Source organism: Oncorhynchus keta, chromosome 34, assembly GCF_023373465.1.
Source record: "Oncorhynchus keta strain PuntledgeMale-10-30-2019 chromosome 34, Oket_V2, whole genome shotgun sequence".
In the NCBI taxonomy this organism is placed as follows: domain Eukaryota; kingdom Metazoa; phylum Chordata; class Actinopteri; order Salmoniformes; family Salmonidae; genus Oncorhynchus; species Oncorhynchus keta.
The window spans coordinates 65589991-65610348 of NC_068454.1; the positions used below are offsets into that span (position 1 = coordinate 65589991).

A 20358-nucleotide genomic window follows, 5' to 3' on the forward strand; every position below is an offset into this window, starting at 1 on the left:
ACACACACACACACACACACACACACACACACACACACACACACACACACGGAACATGCACACACTTACACACATTAGTGGTGAGGGCGCTCTCTTGTGTTCTGTTATTTATCCGGATGAAGTGCATCGGGTGAAATTACACTTCTAACAGGAACACACACACACACGTACGGTTCTTCTGTGCTCCTGAAACCTGAAGCCAACCACATGGGCAGGAGTTAACCCCTTCATACTCACTCATGAACTTTGTACGAGCAGAACTAGCACATACGCACACACACACACACACACACACACACACACACACACACACACACACACACACACACACACACACACACACACACACACACACACACACACACACACACACACACACACACACACACACACACACACACACACACACACACACAGGTACACAGCATGGTGTAACTCACTGGCGTTGTCGAAGGGTATCTGTGTGCAGCTGTAGGGTTGCTTGGTGGAGTCGGGGTTTGGGGGATAGGGACAGTAGTAGACAGCTCCTCCCTCTATGATGCCTGGCTGGGATGTGTTGGCCTTGGGCGCTCCCACCAACACACTCAACCTGCAGGGACACAGTCATGATATATTTATTTTATTTTATTTTATTTCACCTTTATTTAACCAGGTAGGCTAGTTGAGAACAAGTTCTCATTTGCAACTGCGACCTGGCCAAGATAAAGCATAGCAGTGTGAACAGACAACACAGAGTTACACATGGAGTAAACAATTAGCAAGTCAATAACACAGTAGAAAAAATAGGCAGTCTATATACAATGTGTGCAAAAGGCATGAGGAGGTAGGCGAATAATACAATTTTTGCAGATTAACACTGGAGTGATAAATGATCAGATGGGCATGTACAGGTAGAGATATTGGTGTGCAAAAGAGCAGAAAAGTAAATAAATAAAAACAGTATAAAAACAGTATGGGAATGAGGTAGGTGAAAATGGGTGAGCTATTTACCTATAGACTATGTACAGCTGCAGCGATCGGTTAGCTGCTCGGATAGCTGATGTTTGAAGTTGGTGAGGGAGATAAAAGTCTCCAACTTCAGCGATTTTTGCAATTCGTTCCAGTCACAGGCAGCAGAGTACTGGAACGAAAGGCGGCCAAATGAGGTGTTGGCTTTAGGGATGATCAGTGAGATACACCTGCTGGAGCGCGTGCTACGGATGGGTGTTGCCATCGTGACCAGTGAACTGAGATAAGGCGGAGCTTTACCTAGCATGGACTTGTAGATGACCTGAGCCAGTGGGTCTGGCGACGAATATGTAGTGAGGGCCAGCCGACTAGAGCATACAAGTCGCAGTGGTGGGTGGTATAAGGTGCTTTAGTGACAAAACGGATGGCACTGTGATAGACTGCATCCAGTTTGCTGAGTAGAGTGTTGGAAGCCATTTTGTAGATGACATCGCCGAAGTCGAGGATCGGTAGGATAGTCAGTTTTACTAGGGTAAGCTTGGCAGCGTGAGTGAAGGAGGCTTTGTTGCGGAATAGAAAGCCGACTCTTGATTTGATTTTTGATTGGAGATGTTTGATGTGAGTCTGGAAGGAGAGTTTGCAGTCTAGCCAGACACCTAGGTACTTATAGATGTCCACATATTCAAGGTCGGAACCATCCAGGGTGGTGATGCTAGTCGGGCATGCGGGTGCAGGCAGCGATCGGTTGAAAAGCATGCATTTGGTTTTACTCGCATTTAAGAGCAGTTGGAGGCCACGGAAGGAGTGCTGTATGGCATTGAAGCTCGTTTGGAGGTTTGATAGCACAGTGTCCAATGACGGGCCGAAAGTATATAGAATGGTGTCGTCTGCGTAGAGGTGGATCAGGGAATCGCCCGCAGCAAGAGCAACATCATTGATATATACAGAGAAAAGAGTCGGCCCGAGAATTGAACCCTGTGGCACCCCCATAGAGACTGCCAGAGGACCGGACAGCATGCCCTCCGATTTGACACACTGAACTCTGTCTGCAAAGTAATTGGTGAACCAGGCAAGGCAGTCATCCGAAAAACCGAGGCTGTTGAGTCTGCCGATAAGAATATGGTGATTGACAGAGTCGAAAGCCTTGGCGAGGTCGATGAAGACGGCTGCACAGTACTGTCTTTTATCGATGGCGGTTATGATATCATTTAGTACCTTGAGTGTGGCTGAGGTGCACCCGTGACCGGCTCGGAAACCAGATTGCACACTAACCGAATGTTCACACAAAACTTAAGAGAAATAAATGGTCTTTAGCACATAGAGACACACACACTGCTAGAGAGACAGATAATTACACATATTCATTGGGCAAGACACATTAATATTTTAGTCATTTAGCGGAAGCTTTTATCCAGAGCATAAAACTAAGGAGCTGAAACAAGAAACACGATAGGAGCATCTTGGTAATAAAACAGTCCTCAGTTCCTTTACAAATTACAGAGTCAGCACAGAAAGCATAAGTACAGTTGGCTACTAGCACTATGAAATATTGGTGTGCCTGGAAAACGGTCCCAACTTATTCTACTATTCTGTGACATTTGTAACTGTATTTGTGTTCACTTGCGAGCCGAATTAACTGTTGAATTAATGATATTCTATTCTACTATTTTATTAGGAGAGTGAACCCATCTCTCTGTTCAGACATGTTGTTTTTCTGGGAATCCAGACCTAATTCATATTAACCCAACATGAACCAGCAGACCTTTGTAGGCTGTTCCAAATTTAAATTAACAACATAAAACATGCAATGTTTTAAAGTGATAGTTGTGGTCTCGGACTGTTGTCACTCACGTGCTGCTTTCGGGGGTCGGTCGGTAGAAGTCCACGGAGTAACCAAAGTAGCTCCCCTCTGGTCCTCCGTAGACGGCCGGGCGCTCCGCATGCAGGTTGAACCCCGAGACCACCGAAAGGACCAGCCACAGCACCGACACCACGCGACACAGCATCCCACCGAACGTGCACATCCTATAAGCACACATTAACATCTTCCCCGCAGCCAGAGCAGTAGTCTATTACGCCGCTTGAATCCGTTAGCAAGGAGAGAGATAGATGATAGAAGAGATGGAGCGAGAGAGGTGTTTCTGTCCTGCCGGGTGAGTTATCCAAAGTTGTGCCCGTGCGTTCCGCTCTCCCTTCTGTCTCCCACACAAGCTACACACACTCTCCTCCAGGTCAGATCTATAGATGCTCTCACTCACACACACTCTGCAGCCTGTAGCCAGACTCCTGTCGCTGCGGCGTCGCGCTTGTATTCTGTGCGCGCCCCGGTTGCGCAACACTTCGACCCCCGCGCCCCCTTCAAGACCGCATCCAGACCACATTAGAACGCGCTCCAAGGGGCTGCTACATCAAGCTATCGTTTTATGGGGAAAAAAAGAGATTTTCTCATTTCGTAGGTTTTGATCGTGAAGCAATAAATATTATAAACTGGATGTATTAATGATCTATCTCTCTTTCTCGCTCGCTCACACACACGCGCACGCACAATGGCCATATATTATGACATGACTTCAGTCAGTGTGGTGATACTGATATGTCTGATATTACAGATCTCGGGTTTCGCGGTGTTTTATTATTAAACCGTTTATTCTGACCGGTTTAATGAGGTGCGTTTCCTTCCATTAAAGAATAATCACCGGTAATTATCTCGCGTAATTATTACTGAGATCTAAAGTTAAACACGCCAGCCTGAGCACTAAAACTAAAGACGGGTTAGGCCTATCACGTTGTATGTGTGTCGAAATGTGTTTGTGTGTGTAGGCCTATGTGTGTGTATGTGTGTGATGGGTTTTCAACGCACGCGTTACCAATCCCCTGTCCTGCGCGAGTCCTCTCCCAAAAGTTAAGCTATAAATAAACTCGTAGCCTATTCTGATCCAGACACAATGTGTGGGTGTGCGTTTTTTTTAGCCATCTTGCCTGCATAGCCAACATCCTGTAGATATACAGTGTAATCTTATCAAAGCAGAAAAATCCACTATGCTCACATCACTCCTCCAGTGTGTGTGTGTGTGTCCTGTGTGTGTGTTTCTGCATTAACTCAGTCTGCTCCTAATCAGCATCAGGAGAGTTTTAATTTAATCTGAACTTTAGAATGTTTGTTGTCAAAAGACGAAAGTCTCATATAGTCATAGTGAGCTGTAAAACTGTGACTGTGTGCTGGGGAGTACTGGTCTTTCTCAGCTGTTATGAGGAACATGTTTAGGAGATGCTTTATGTCCATTTGTGTTGGAGTAACATGACTTATGTGGACCACATTGTCCAAATATCTGTAATGACCTTAGTAACCATTTATTTAGCTATGGACCAAAATGAAGTACTTAGGCTGAAACGTATGCATTTCTATGTCACTGTGTGCGTGTGTAGAGTTATGATGTTACTGTAAACCACTTCTTCATATTTTCAGACAAGTGATATGAACCAGGTGGGGTTGTGTATGTTGTGTGTGTCTGAGTGTGTGTGTTATAGAATCTGAGGCTGCATGGTGATGAGAGGGAGTCACAGTGAACAACCTTGACCTACCAGATGGAGAATTCAGACAAGTTTCCCCAACTCTCCTTAACCCCTCCCCTTTGCATGCCCTCTTCCTCCTTTACCCCCCCCCCTACTCTTTCCCTCTGCTGTTCTCAATCTCTTTCCTTACGTCTCTCGGCACTCCTCTTGCTGTCCGTACCTCTCTCTCCATCTCAATCTACCCTTTCCCTCCCTCCCTGCTAATGTAAACTCAGCAAAAAAAGAAACATCCTCTCACTGTCATCTGCATTTATTTTCAGCAAACTTAACATGTGTAAATATTTGTATGAACATAACAAGATTCAACAACTGAGACATAAACTGAGCAAGTTCCACAGACATGTGACTAACATAAATTGAATAATGTGTCCCTGAACAAAGGGGGTTCAAAATCAAAAGTAACAGTCAGTATCTGGTGTGGCCACCAGCTGCATTAAGTACTGCAGTGCATCTCCTCCTCATGGACTGCACCAGATTTGCCAGTTCTTGCTGTGAGATGTTACCCCACTCTACCACCAAGGCACCTGCAAGTTCCCGGACATTTCTGGAGGGGAATGGCCCTAGCCCTCACCCTCAGAAATAACAGGTCCCGACATGCTCAATGGGATTGAGATCCGGGCTCTTCGCTGGCCATGGCAGAACACTGGCATTCCTGTCTTGCAGGAAATCACGCACAGAATGAGCAGTATGGCTGGTGGCATTGTCATGCTGGAGGGTCATGTCAGGATGAGCCTGCAGGAAGGGTACCACATGAGGGAGGAGGATGTCTTCCCTGTAACGCACAGCATTGAGATTGCCTGCAATGACAAGCTCAGTCCGATGATGCTGTGACACACCGCCCAAGACCATGATGGACCCTCCACCTCCAAATCGATCCCGCTTGGTGAGACAAAACCATGACTCGTCAGTGAAGAGCACTTTTTGCCAGTCATGTCTGGTTTAAAGTCCATTATCGAACAAAATGATGTTTCTGGGACATTTTGGAGTGCAGAAAGAAGATCTTCAAAGGTAAGGCATTTATTATATCATTATTTCTGACTTTTGTGTCACCACCTGCCAGGTTGAAAATTATTTTCATGTGTTTGTATTCGGGGCGCTGTCCTCAGATAATCAAATGGTCTGCGTTCGCCGTAAAGGCTTTTTGAAATCTGACACTGCAGCTGGATTAACGAGAAGTTAAGCTTTATTTTGATGTATTATACTTATATTTTCGATTATCTTGAATATTGATATTTCTGTACTTTGAATTTGGCGCTCTGCAATTTCACTGGATGTTGTCAAATCGATCCCTCTAAAGGGATTGGCGCACAAAGGGATCACTAACACCCTTTACAATGAAGATCTGTGAAGGTATTTGATTTTAGCAAATTATCTTTGAAATACAAGCACCTGAAAAAGGGATGATCCTTTTTTTTCCCTGAGTGAATGTCAATGTTGAACTCCAGAGACAGATGGAACCATAGTGGCTCATTACATTAGACGAGCATATGGTCTCACACATGCATATGGTGACCAACAACAGACAGACACAAACATAGAATGTACCGTGCCTGTATACCTGCCATTCTCATAGAGCACATATGCTGTGTGAGCATGTTTCTTCTTGCTGTGTGCAGGCATCCAGAGGTGGACAGTTTAACCCAGTGTACACACACGTGAACAGCACTCTTAAAATGGCCCTTTTGAACAATGTTGATAGAGAGGTGGACTGTTCATTCTCAACTGTTTCGTGTAAATCCAAGATGAACAGAATGAAAAGAGACTTCAGATATTCAACAGGATATCAGTTCTTAGAAACTTTACCTGGCGAGGATACACATGCGTGTGCGTGTACACACACCGAGAGGACTAGAACAAGAGTAGTGCTCCTCTCTTTGGTGTGCCACATGCCTGTGTTATGATGGTCATTCACCAGGTAAAAGCATTCTAATTTGTATGAGTTTCAGTGTGCGCTCAATAGTTCAACCATCCGTTATTGTTCTCTCTATCTCCCAGACTCTCCCAGACTCATCCAACAAACACAGAGATATCCCCTTTCCAATAACACACATACACCACAGACTGACAGACATGCAAACACACATACATGCTCGAGAGCATTCTGTTGAAATCAATGATGAATTGTGGGTAAATTGTGACTGACTGATCTACAAACAATAATGAGTAGTTACTTATGATGCAAGTAGACGGATGGTTAGGTGAGACTACGATGCAAGATGATGTGTAGATTAGTCAGTCGGCAGTCGCCTGCAACATCGAACATCACACAAGTGAAGAAAAACGGTTTATTAGTTTTGGGGGGGGGGGGCAATAAATACATGAATACCATATCACTTCCTGTGTTGGTATGAAGAGAGAAGTCACTCGAAGTGTAAAACCAGCCAAAGGTTCTACTCCCAGGTCAAACCACTAAACAGGAGGAATTTCCTCATATCGCTGCTGTGATTGGTCCCTTTATGCTGTAAACACCAGGGTGTGTGTATGTGTGTGCGTTACCCTTTTACTCTAATCTGCTGTGAAAACCCTTGAGGCTAGTTTCCCAGCCCCAGATTTAGGCTGCTCCTGGACTATTTCAATGGAGATAATGCAGTAAACCTAATCTGGGTCAGGGATACCCTGCCTCAGTACTAAGAGGTCAAACTAACTTAGCTGTAGTTAGAATAGGAGTGTGTGTGTGTGTGTGTGTGTGTGTGTGTGTGTGTGTGTGTGCACGCGCATCTTGGAAAAAGCTTTGGTTGTTTCTCTTTAACAGTCAGACAGCTGGGTGGTACAGAAGCATAGATCCAGTCAGTCAGTTACAGGTTTACATTCCAACGAGGTCAGCTATCTCATTAATATATGTAGTTCTTATTAGGTGAATATATCCCAGAGTATAAAACAGAGTCATCTATAGAGTGATAAGTCATTCAGCTTTTTACAACAAACCAAAAACATCCTGTGACTTCATTTACAGTCATGTAAAACACAACAGAGTTAACAGTAAACAAGTGTGTCTGTATGTCAAGTGTGTGTAGTGGCGTATATGTTGTGTGTGTGTTTTTCTCCTGCCCAGGACAGTGAGCAAATTCCTGTGTGTGCAGCAGTGTACATGCACGGTGTCTCTCAGTCTTTGTGGCCTTCTTTCCTTTAGAGATCAGTCAGTCCTCTACGACCCTAGAATTGAGTTAGTTAAGTGAAGGGGAGCGGTCAGTATTCCACAGCAGTTCTATGTAGGGCCACTTGGTCTGGAGGCAGCGCTTCACTGGAGTGTCATCTGTCCTCACCATGGGGTCCTCAAAGCCCAGGACCAGGGCTGAACCCTGCACATACTCCACCTGACAAAGAGAAACACACACACACAGTCAGTATGCACACACACATTACATTCTCATTCTTACCTCCCTTTTGACCTCCCTTTCCGTAGCAACCAGTAATCCGGGTCAACAGCATCAATGTAATAGTATAGCTTCTGTCCCTCTTCGCCCCAACCTGGGCTCGAACCAGGGACCTCTGCACACATCGACAACAGCCACCCTCAAAGCATCGTTACCCATCGCTCCACAAAAGCCGTGGCCCTTGCAGAGCAAGGGGAACAACTACTTCAGGTCTCAGAGCGAGTGACGTCACCCGATTGAAACGCTATCAGGGCGCACCACCGCTATCTAGCTAGCCATTTCACATCGGTTACATATATCTTACCCTCTCATTGTGGTTGGACTGTTTCAGGCCATTGTAGTGGTAGACAGGAAAGGAGTCTGGGATTCCAGGATCCTGTAAAAACAATATATAAACCAGTTAACAATCATCCCTGGGGTGTGTGTCGATAACTCTGCTCTGGAAGATGTGGGTATATCGGAACCCACAGTTTGACTAGAGAACATTCTCTAACCCACAGACAATTCAGCATACTTTAGCCTGAAACCCATAACCCACGTATGTGCGTGTACACATGTGAAACCCTAACCCCAATCCCACAGAACAGCCTATATTAGAAACCAGTCAATAACGACACAGGCCCAAACACTTTGTTGGGACGTTCCAGAATGCTAATAGACTGTGTGAGTGTGTTTATGTGAAACCATAACCTCAGTCTGTGTGTGTGTGTCTGTCTCCAGTTGGCTAATGGCAGTATAATTTCTTTGTGGCCGAGGGCCATTCCTCTGGTGAGTCCCCGAAGCCCTGATCACTTTAACACACTTCCCGCTCCTCTCTCTTTGTCCCCACCTCCCTTTCCCACCTCTTTCTCTTTGCCTCTCGCTCTCCCTCTCTTCAGAAATGGTTCCCTGCCACTGAGACCCTGTCTGAGCAGGGGTTTGTGTAAACATATATTTAAACATTTCAGTCACCATTGCATTGCTGTAAAAGATTTGATTCAACAAATTCATATCCATCGTCAGCCACAAGCCACTAACAAAACGGAAGCGCTCATGTATGTACATGCATACGCCAAAGATATTTCTTGTTTATCGGTCTTCGCAGTTTGTTTTATGGATATTGCTGCAGCTTTGAAGTATCTCAGCTCCTCTTCAGTTACCTGATCAGGGAAGAACTCCAGGAGGAACGGAGCCAGCAGCACGATCCCCAAGCCCTCTGGATCCAACTTACTCTTCATCAGACTCACACTGGAGACGGAGCGAGGGAGAGAAAGAGAGGAAAGAGTTACGTTTGTCAAAAATTTCAACATGATCTTATAGTCTAAGCACAGCAATGAGACATACCCCCAATTCTTCAGAAAATCTTAAAAATGGTCCCTGTTTTAAAGCAATGATAAAACTTGTGTCAGTTGGAGGGAGAGAAGGGGGAATTGAGAAGGGACATTGGGTGAGAGCTAGAGAAAGGGTGGAGGTGAGGGGTGAGGGAGGGCGATGGGGTGCAAGTGAGGAGAGGCCAAAGGGGTGGAGAAGGGAGGGGTAGAGGTGAGGAGGAAGGGTGGAGCTGAGGAAGGAGGGGGTGCTGGTAGTGAGAAGGGCTGATTGAGGTATAAATGTGTCATGTTCTGTGTAAAAAATTTGGTGTAAGAAAGCAAACACTGGAGAAATGTACGGTAACCCCGTCTGATGAGGAGTTATGGTGTGTGTGTGTGTGTGTGATACTAAATATACCACTAGACATTCCTGTGTGTTAGAGCAGGAATATTATTCTTATTCCACAGTGATAAAACAGAGAAACATTTCCCTTTTAAGGCAGAAATAGTGTTACATGCCCAGACAGAGGCTGATAACCCAGTTAAGACTGTGTGTGTGGGTTTGTGTGTCATCTGATGTTGCAGTCAGAGGAATAATCCTCTGCATTGTCATTAACAGCAGACTCCTACATTTCCTCAGTAAAATCAACGTCCTGAGCAAATATCTAAATTGCCTTTTTACGAAGTTACCATACGAAAGACCAGATATTCACCCTACACATCCTAATTGACAAACAAACAAAACAAACGCAAAGTATTATTATGCTTTGTTGATTTCAAAAAAGCTTGACTCAATTTACCATTTACCATTAAAAAAAAACATAAAACATAAAATCCATGTACAGTTGTGGCCAAAAGTTTGACAAATATTAATTTCCACAGTTTTCTGCTTCAGTGTCTATAGATATTTTTGTCAGATGTTACTATGGAATACTGAAGCATAATTACAAGCATTTCCATTTTTCCGGATGCCCCAAACAAATCGGAAAGGGGATTCAGAGAAAATAACTTTACCCCAGTCCTCAGCAGTCCAATCCCTGTACCTTCTGCAGAATATCAGTCTGTCCCTGATGTTTTTCCTGGAGAGAAGTGGTTTCTTTGCTGCCCTTCTTGACACCAGGCCATCCTCCAAAAGTCTTTGCCTAACTGTGCGTACAGATGCACTCACACCTGCCTGCTGCCATTCCTGAGCAAGCTCTGTACTGGTGGTGCCCCGATCCCACAGCTGAATCAACTTTAGGAGACGGTCCTGGAGCTTGCTGGACTTTCCAGGGTGCCCTGAAGCCTTCTTCACAACAATTGAACCACTCTCCTTGAAGTTCTTGATGATCCGATAAAATGGTTGATTTAGGTGTAATCTTACTGGCAGCAATATCCTTGCCTGTGAAGCCCTTTTTGTGCAAAGCAATGATGACGGCATGTGTTTCCTTGCAGGTAACCATGGTTGACGGAGGAAGAACAATGATTCCAAGCACCACACTCCTTTTGAAGCTTCCAGTCTGTTAATCGAACTCAATCAGCATGACAGGGTGATCTCCAGCCTTGTCCTTGTCAACACTCACACCTGTGTTAACGAGAGAATCACGGACATGTCAGCTGGTCCTTTTGTGCCAGGGCTGAAATTCAGTGGAAATATTTTTGGGGGATTCAGTTCATTTGAATTAATTGCAATTCATCTGATCACTCCTCATAACATTCTGGAGTACAGTGGGGCAAAAAAGTATTTAGTCAGGCACCAATTGTGCAAGTTCTCCCACTTAAAGATGAGAGAGGCCTGTAATTTTCATCATAGGTACACTTCAACTATGACAGACAAAATTAGAAGAAAAAAAGATCCAGAAAATCACATTGTAGGATTTTTAATGAATTTAATTGACAAATTATGGTGGAAGTATTTGGTCAATAACAAATGTTTCTCACTACTTTGTTATATACCCTTTGTTGGCAATGACAGAGGTCAAGGTTTTCACACACTGTTGCTGGTATTTTGGCCCATTCCTCCATGCAGATCTCCTCTAGAGCAGTGATGTTTTGGGGCTGTTGCTGGGCAACACGGACTTTCAACTCCCTCCAAAGATTTTCTATGGGGTTGAGATCTGGAGACTGGCTAGGCCACTCCAGGACCTTGAAATGCTTCTTACGAAGCCACTCCTTCGTTGCCTATGGCGGTGTGTTTGGGATCATTGTCATGCTGAAAGACCCAGCCACGTTTTATCTTCAATGCCCTCGCTGATGGAAAGAGGTTTTCACTCAAAATCTCACGATACATGGGCCCCATTCATTCTTTCCTTTACACGGATCAGTCGTCCTGGTCCCTTTGCAGAAAAATGATGCAACTCAGCATTCTTTGTCCTCCAAACACAACAAGTTGAGTTTTTACCAAAAAGTTATATTTTGATTTCATCTGACCATATGACATTCTCCCAATCTTCTTCTGGATCATCCAAATGCTCTCTAGCAAACTTCAGACGGGCCTGGACATGTATCGGCTTAAGCAGGGGACACGTCTGGCACTGCAGGATTTGAGTCCCTGGCGGCGTAGTGTGTTACTGATGGTAGGCTTTGTTACTTTGGTCCCAGCTCTCTGCAGGTCATTCACTAGGTCCCCCCGTGTGGTTCTGGTAAACTTCTTCACAACAGTATCTCGGACCTACTTGGTGTGTTCCTTGTTCTTCATGATGCTCTCTGCGCTTTTAACGGACCTCTGAGACTATCACAGTGCAGGTGCATTTATACGGAGACTTGATTACACACAGGTGGATTGTATTTATCATCATTAGTCATTTAGGTCAACATTGGATCATTCAGAGATCCTCACTGAACTTCTGGAGAGAGTTTGCTGCACTGAAAGTAAAGGGGCTGAATAATTTTGCACGCCCAATATTTCAGTTTTTGATTTGTTAAAAAAGTTAGAAATATCCAATAAATGTCGTTCCACTTCATGATTGTGTCCCACTTGTTGATTCTTCACAAAAAAATACAGTTTTATATCTTTATGTTTGAAGCCTGAAATGTGGCAAAAGGTCGCAAAGTTCAAGGGGGCCGAATACTTTAGCAAGGCACTGTAGGTGCTATTCGGGGTCCTTGGGATGTCCACACCTATCAAGTATAAATGTAAATTGGTTAAGTTTAGTGTTAGGAAAGGCTAAGTACGTCCCAAGGAATCTGGATTGCAGTGACTGTTCATAGTGAGAGACTGGCATGCTATTTGAGAGCTAGGCGGCAACTCAAACATAAATGTTTTTATTTTATTTGTGGCAGAAGTCATTTTCAAGTGTCTGTCCCAGATAGTTTCCTTATTAGAGACGATTAAATTACCAAGATGTCCTTGATCCAACTGAGGAGTAAGTAGGCTATATTTATGTTGTGATATTGTTAGGAAATATTTAGGTCTACTGTGTTAAGGCAAATGTGGTTTATTTGAAAATATTTTTTTGATGAAAACTTATTTTTGTAAAATTTATTTTACCTTCATTTAACTAGGCAAGTCAGTTAAGAACAAATTCTTATTTTCAATGACCGCCTAGGAACAGTGGGTTAACTGCCTGTTCAGGGGCAGAACGACAGATTTGTACCTTGTCAGCTGGGGGGTTTGAACTTGCAACCTTCTGGTTACTCGTCCAACGCTTTCACCAGTAGGCTAACCTGCTGCCCCATACTGTCAAAAGCACGTAGGCAACATTATTTACTGTATTGATAGCGGAGTAGGCTAGTGTTCAATAACGTAATTTGATGTGCTAGTATTACTTATTTAATGGTTCAATTAAATTATAAACGTGGACGGGTATGCGATTTCATTCAATGATTATGTTATTGTACAAGGTAGATACAGGAGTAGTCTATAGCCTACAATAGTGTAATTGAATGTGCTGTAGTATCATTTATTTAATTGATGAATACAAATTGTAAAATGGAGATGGTAGGCTACTTCACTCAGTGAATACTGAATATATTGCCATCTCCGGGAGTATGTTAATGACGGCTTTTCAGCTGTTAGTCAAGATGTAATGAGCCAGAGCAACCAATCAGCATTACTGCAGCTGTTCTACCCACACTGATCTCCCTCCACAAGCAACCACATCCTCTTTTCCTGCTCAACTAATTTGCCACCACACTAAAAATGACTACATATACCCCTGTGCCCATCTCAGTGTAACTTGATACATCCAAGTCCTTAGCTGGGTGCATAAAATGTGACAAGGCAAAGCAAAGCACAATTGCCCCAGTGTCGTCCGGGTTAGGGTTTGGCCGGGGTAGGTCGTCATTGTAAATTATCAAATGACTTGTCATGTTTTATTAGTATTTATTTAACAGGACGTGTCTAACTTGCACCGTTATGCAATTATTAGGAGACTAGATATGCTGCTACTGCTACTACATTGACCCCCCCATTTGTTTTGTACACTGCTGCTACTCACTGTTAATCTATGCATCATTTTTCACCACTACCTAAATGTATAAATTACCTCAACTAACAACAAATTACCTCAACTAACCTGTACCCCCGCACACTGACTTGGTACCGGTACCCCCTGTATACAGCCTCGTTATTGTTACTTTTTATCTGGTAAATATTTTCTTAAACTATTCTTGAACTGCACTGTTGGTTAAGGTCTTGTAAGTAAGCATATCACGGTAAGGTCGACACTTGTTGTATTTGGCGCACGTGACTAAGTTTGATTTGATATAGCTAATCCTGGCTACCAATGTCCTAGTATTAATTTATTGAGGCAAGCAGATCAGAGATGCCATGTGTATGTGACACACATATGTATGGGCATATCTTTATGTTTTATTTTGCTTATTTTGCCTACCAGGTATTTGCATTTAATGCATGAATACAGTTGAAGTTGGAAGTTTACATACACTTTAACCAAAAACATTTAAACTTCGTTTTTCACAATTCCTGACATTTAAACCAAGTAAACATTCCCAGTCTTTAGGTCAGTTAGGATCACCACTTTATTTTAAGAATGTGAAATGTCAGAATAGTAGATAATAATAGCATTCTGCTTGATTTCAGCTTCTACTCCTTTCATCACATTCCCAGTGGGTCAGAAGTTTACATACACTCAATTAGTATTTGTTAGCATTGCCTTTAAATTGTTTAACTTGGGTCAAATGTTTCAGGTAGCCTTCCACAAGCTTCCATAGCTAACATAGATTGGGTGAATTTTGGCCCATTCCTCCTGACAGAGCAGGTGTAACAGAGTCAGGTTTGTAGGCCTCCTTGCTCGCACATCCTTTTTCAGTTCTGCCCACAAATTCTCTATAGGTTTGAGGTCAGGGCTAGGTGATGGCCACTCCAATACCTTGACTTCATTGTCCGCTGGGGTGGCAGGGTAGCCTAGTGGTTAGAGCGTTGGACTAGTAACTGGAAGGTTGCAAGTTCCAACCCCCCGAGCTGACAAGGTACAAATCTGTCATTCTGCCCCTGAACAGGCAGTTAACCCATTGCTCCTAGGCCATCATTGAAAATAAGAATTTGTTCTTAACTGACTTGCGTAATGTTAAATAAAGGTAAAACATAAGCCATTTTGCCACAACTTTGGAAGTATGCTTGGTGTCATTGTCCATTTGGAAGACCCATTTGCGACCAAGCATGTCTTGAGATGTTGCTTCAACATATCCACATAATTTCCTTTCCTCATGATGCCATCTATTTTGTGAAGTGCACCGGTCCCTCCTGCAGCAAAGCACTCCACAACATGATGCTCCACCCCTGTGCTTCACGGTTGGGATGGTGTTCTTCGGCTTGCAAGACTCCCCTTTTCCCTCCAAACATAATGATGGTCATTATGGCCAAACAGTTCCATTTTTGTTTCATCAGACCAGAGGACATTTCTCCAAAAAAGTATGATCTTTGTCCCCATATGCAGTTGCAAACCATATTCTGCCTTTTTTATGGCGGTTTTGGAGCAGTGGCTTCTTCATTGCTTAGCGGCCTTTTAGGTTATGTCAATATAGGACTCGTTTTACTGTGGATATAGATACTTTGTACCCGTTTCCTCTAGCATCTTCACAGGGTTACTTGTGGTTGTTCTGGGATTGATTTGCACTTTTCGCACCAAAGTACATTCATCTCTAGGAGACAGGATATTGACCTCATCCCGTCAGTAGAGGATGCCTGGTTATTCTTTAAAAGTGCTTTCCTCACCATCTTATATAAGCCTGCCCCGTTCAAAAATGTTTGAACCAGGAACAGATATAGCCCTTGGTTCTCTCCAGACCTGACTGCCCTTGACCAGCACTAAAACATCCTGTGGCGTACTGCATTAGCATCGAATAGTTCCCGCGATATGCAACTTTTCAGGGAAGTTAGGAACCAATATACACAGGAAAGCAAAGGCTAAGGCTTCCACCTGGCTACCCCTACCCCTATCAACAGCCCTGTACCCCCCACATCCACTTGCCCAAGCCTACCCCATTTCTCCTTCACCCAAATCCAGATAGCTGATGTTCTGAAAGAGCTGCCAAATCTGGACCCCTACAAATCAGCTGGGCTAGACAATCTGGACCCTCACTTTCTAAAATGACCTGCCGAAATTGTTGCAAACCCTATTACTAGCCTGTTCAACCTCTTTCATATCATCTGAGATCCCCAAAGATTAGAAAGCTGTCGTGGTCATCCCCCTCTTCAAAGGGGGAGACACTCTAGACCCAAACTGCTACAAATCTATATCTATCCTACCCTGCCTTTCTAAGGTCTTCGAAAGCCAAGTTAAACAGATCACCGACCATTTCGAATTCCACAGGTACCTTCTCCGCTATATAATCTGGTTTCTGAGCTGGTCATGGGGGCACCACAGCCACGCTCAAGGTCAAAAACTATATCATAACCGCCATCGATAAGAAACAATACTGTGCGGCTGTACTCGTAGACCTGGCCAAGGCTTTTGACTCTGTCAATCACCACATTCTTATCGGCAAACTCAACAGCCTTGGTTTCTCAAATGTCTGCTTCGCCTGGTTCACCAACTACTTCTCAGATAGAGTTCAGTGTGTCAAATCGGAGGGCCTGTTGTCCGGACCTCTGGCAGTCTATGTGGGTGCCACAGGGTTCAATTCACAGGCCGACTCCCTTCTCTGTATACAACAAACACACACATTTACATACACACACTTATCCAGCTAGTTACAAACATGGTTATAGATGAAACCCTGAAGGCAACATAGCTGTCGAAACGTTTGTTAAATGTATTGCATCGGAGGCACAGAGTGTGCGGCTTGTCTTTTCTAAGAAATATGGTTATATTCAGCTAACTTTTCTGCCTTTGTAACTTGAACTGGTCTGTCTTGTCCCCAGTGTGAAAGCTGTCCAGGTTGGTGTGGTCAGGTCAGCTGATGACTGATCTAGGCTGACCTTAAGGCGGGGCTAAACCAAACCTGGTTTGAAGCAACACATTAAAGCATTTCCTCTCAGTGTTCCTGCTAGCAGTTTAATGCCCCCACCCCCCGCCATCATCCCCTGCCCTCTTTCTCGCTTCCTCTGGATGTTTAGTATTCTCGCTCTCTGGTTCTGTCTGTGTTTTCTCTGCTCTTTACCCAACAGCAGTGAAACATTAGCTGAGGCGGCTGGACAAGAGCACACACGCTTACTAGTATTCAGGTTCTGAGACGAGGTCTAGTGCCTTCATCACCTCCTCCAACAGACAGTCTGGAATAAAGCCGTTATCTAGAGGGAGAGAAAAAGACAATATTGTTCAGAGAATTTTAGTCCAGACACACTAAGGAGACAGGCCTTAGACTCATCTGCAATTCTATGTCTGTTTTCTGGGAGTCATTATCAAAGAGTGAAGAGGGTGCTCCATTATCAGCAAGTCCCAGTGGCACTGAAACAGGACAGGCCTTCACGCAGACTGAACACACAGTTTACATTGTGCTAACAGAGGTACCTCATCACACACAAACACATATGTACACATGCAAGAACACACATGCAAAAGCACGAACGCCGGCCTTGTCCTCTCCTCTGTCTAACCTACATTCCTCAGCTATGACTTCTCTACCTGAAAGAACGAGCTTTAAAACACTACCACGTGTGTATGCGCATGTCCTACCCGTCTACTTAAAATACTAACATATGATTGTGTGTGCGCGCCACAAGTACAGTATGTGTGTTGTACACACATACTGGGTAGGACTACAGCTGAATCATAGCTTTACCCTAAGTTTCAAATTCTGTGTGTGAAACACTAACAAAGTGATGTGTTATTGCATGCATGGGAGACCTGTGTGTGTGTGTGTGTGTGTGTGTGTGTGTGTGTGTGTATTGCATGCATGGGAGTGTGTGTGTGTTATTGCGTGCATGGGAGACCTGTGTGTGTGTTATTGCGTGCATGGGAGACCTGTGTGTGTGTGTGTGTTATTGCGTGCATGGGAGACCTGTGTGTGTGTGTGTTATTGCATGCATGGGAGACCTGTGTGTGTGTGTGTGTGTGTTATTGCGTGCATGGGAGACCTGTGTGTGTGTGTGTGTGTGTGTGTGTGTTATTGCGTGCATGGGAGACCTGTGTGTAAATTATTGCGTGCATATGGGATGTGTGTACACTCTGGCGCCTCTCTTCTATAACACAGTGAACTGGGCCGACTGTAGATGTGACACTGGCAGATTTATAGGGCTTTGACACTGCTCTCAGCTCTGCTGGTTCTAGTGTGTGTATAAACATCCATATGGCGTAAATGAAAAATCTCACGAAACAGCAGAAACACATCTCAGTGTAGACAGACCTATCAATTTCTCTGTATCTCACTCTCTGGTCTGAACGGGTCAGTGTGTTTACTACATATTTGGTGTGGAGGCAACCAGAACAGACTACTCTCAGCTGGTGGCGCTCACTTTGTTAGAAACTTCAACACAAACAGGCGCACACAACCCCTCAGCCACGTCAAGAGGCATATTGTTCTTATAAACACGAAACGGAGGAATGTTGTTTACGCCGTCAGAAATTATTCCTGATGGAACACACACACACATATCAAAGACAGCGACAAACACACAAATGTATCTGTGCAGGTTTGGTCCATGGTGGGTGTGTGTGTGTGAGTGGGTGTGTGTGCGTGTGTGTGTTATGACTACGGTGACCTTCAGCTGAACACACTCACACTCCAGCAACATGCATCATGCTCTCATTGTGTAGTGTGACAATCACACATACCATGGGTAACTCAATCTCTCTATATATACTTTTGTGTGTGTATATATAATGAATGTGGACATCACTTTAAAATTGTGGATTTGGCTACTTCAGCCACACCCGTCACTAATAGGTGTATAAAATCAAGCACAAAGCCATGCAATCTCCATAAACAAACATTAGCAATAGAATGGCCTTACTGAAGAGCTCAGTGACTTTCAACGTGGCACTGTCATAGGATGCTACCAAGTTAGTTTGTCAAATTTCTGCCCTGCTAGAGCTGCCCGGGTCAACTGTAAGTGCAGTTATTGTGAAGAGGAAAAGTCTAGGAGCAACAACAGCTCAGCTGCAAAGTGTCAGGCCACACAAGCTCCAGAACGGGACCACAGAGTGCTGTAGCGCATAAAAATAGTCTGTCCTCGGCTGCAACACTCACTACCGAGTTCCAAACGTCCTCTGGAAGCAATGTCGGCAAAATAACTGTTCGTCGGGAGCTTTATGAAATGGGATTCTATGGCCGAGCAGCAGCACACAAGCCTAAGATCACCATGCGCGATGCCAAGCATTGGCTGGAGTGGTCCAATGGAGGCGAGCTTTGCACTCTGGAGCAGTGGAAATGGGTTTTCTGGAGTGATGAATCACGCGTCACCATCTGTCGGTTCGACAGATTAATCTGGATTTGGCGGATGCCATGAGATAGCTACCTGCCCCAATGCATAGTGCCAACTGTACAGTTTGGAGGAGGAGAAATAATGGTCTGGGGCTGCTTTTCATGCTTCGGGCTTGGCCCCTTAGTTCCAGTGTACAGAAATCTTAATGCTACAGCATACAATTATATTCCAACAGTTTGGGGACGGCCCTTTCCTCTTTCAACGTACCCGTGCACAAAGCAATGACCATACAGAAATGGTTTGTCGAGAACTTGATTGGCCTGACTGAAGATATCCCTCTAGCACTGTGGGGACTGTGCTTTGGGAAAGTGGGTGGGGTCATATCCTGCCTGGATGGCCCTGTCTGGGGGTATCGTTGGAAGGGGCCACAGAGTCTCTGACCAATCCCGTCTCAGCCTCCAGTATTTATGCTGCAATAGTGTGTGTCGGGGGGCTATGGACAGTTTGTTATATCTGGAGTATTTCTCCTGTCCTGTATGAATTTACGTATGCTCCCTCTAAAAAAAAAAAAGCTCTCTCTCTTACCTCCAACAAACTCTCTGGGACCTTGCCTCAGGACAACCTAGCCTGATGACTCCTGGCTATCCCCAGTCCACATGGTCTTGCTGCTGCTGCAGTTTCAACTGTTCTGCTTGCGGCTATGGAACCCTGACCTGTTCACCAGATGTGCTTCCCTGTACCGGAGCTGCTTCCTTGTACCGGAACTGCTATTTTCAACTCTCTACCACACCTGCTGCCTCGACCTCAATGATCAGCTATGAAAAGCCAACTTAAATTTACTCCTGAGGTGCGGATCTGTTGCACCCTCTACAACCACTGTGATGATAATGATGGATGATGATTATTATAATTATCACGATTCCCTGCTGGTCATCTATGACCGTTTGAACATCTTGGTCATGTTCTGGTATAATCTCCTACCCGGCACAGCCAGAAGAGGAGTGGCCACCCCTCAGAGCCTGGTTCTTCTATAGGTTTCTTCCTAGGTTCCTGGCTTTCTAGGGAGTTTTTCCCTAGCCACTGTGCTTCTACATTGCTTCCCGTTTGGGGTTTTAGGCTGGGTTTCTGTATAGCACTTTGTGACATCGACTGAACTAAATTTGATTGATTGCAAGAGCCCTGACCTCAACCCCATCAAACACCTCTGGGATATATTGTAATGCCGACTGCAAGCCAGGCCTAATCACACATCAGTGCACTTCCTCACTAATGCTTGTGGCTAAATGTAAGCAAGATCCCACAGAAATGTTCCAACATCTAGTGGAACACCTTCCCAGAAGAGTAGAGGCTGTTATAGCAGCAAAGAGGGGACCAACTTCATTAATGCCCATGATTTTGGAATGAGACATTCGACAAGCAGGTGTCC

At 44.4% G+C, this 20358-nt stretch overlaps 2 protein-coding genes across 3 annotated transcripts in view; both read right to left on the bottom strand.

Moving 5' to 3' along the window:
• The window catches only part of LOC118367622 (integrin alpha-8), a 60256-nt gene extending 56986 nt beyond the window's left edge, over nucleotides 1–3270 (bottom strand). Inside the window, exons 1-2 of one of the 2 annotated variants that reach the window (XM_052494450.1) lie at nucleotides 2800–3270; nucleotides 441–589 (exon numbers count right to left, since the gene is read on the bottom strand). In XM_052494450.1, coding sequence (XP_052350410.1) covers nucleotides 441–589; nucleotides 2800–2993 — 343 coding nt within the window. In that variant the 5' untranslated portion in view covers nucleotides 2994–3270. The remainder of the gene's footprint in view (nucleotides 1–440; nucleotides 590–2799) is intronic. The other variant, XM_052494449.1, reaches the window with a different exon arrangement.
• Nucleotides 3271–6792: 3522 nt separating this feature from the next.
• The window catches only part of mindy3 (MINDY lysine 48 deubiquitinase 3), a 35273-nt gene continuing 21707 nt past the window's right edge, over nucleotides 6793–20358 (bottom strand). Inside the window, exons 12-15 of the mRNA XM_035751317.2 lie at nucleotides 16784–16859; nucleotides 9035–9122; nucleotides 8200–8271; nucleotides 6793–7835 (exon numbers count right to left, since the gene is read on the bottom strand). Coding sequence (XP_035607210.1) covers nucleotides 7686–7835; nucleotides 8200–8271; nucleotides 9035–9122; nucleotides 16784–16859 — 386 coding nt within the window. The 3' untranslated portion in view covers nucleotides 6793–7685. The remainder of the gene's footprint in view (nucleotides 7836–8199; nucleotides 8272–9034; nucleotides 9123–16783; nucleotides 16860–20358) is intronic.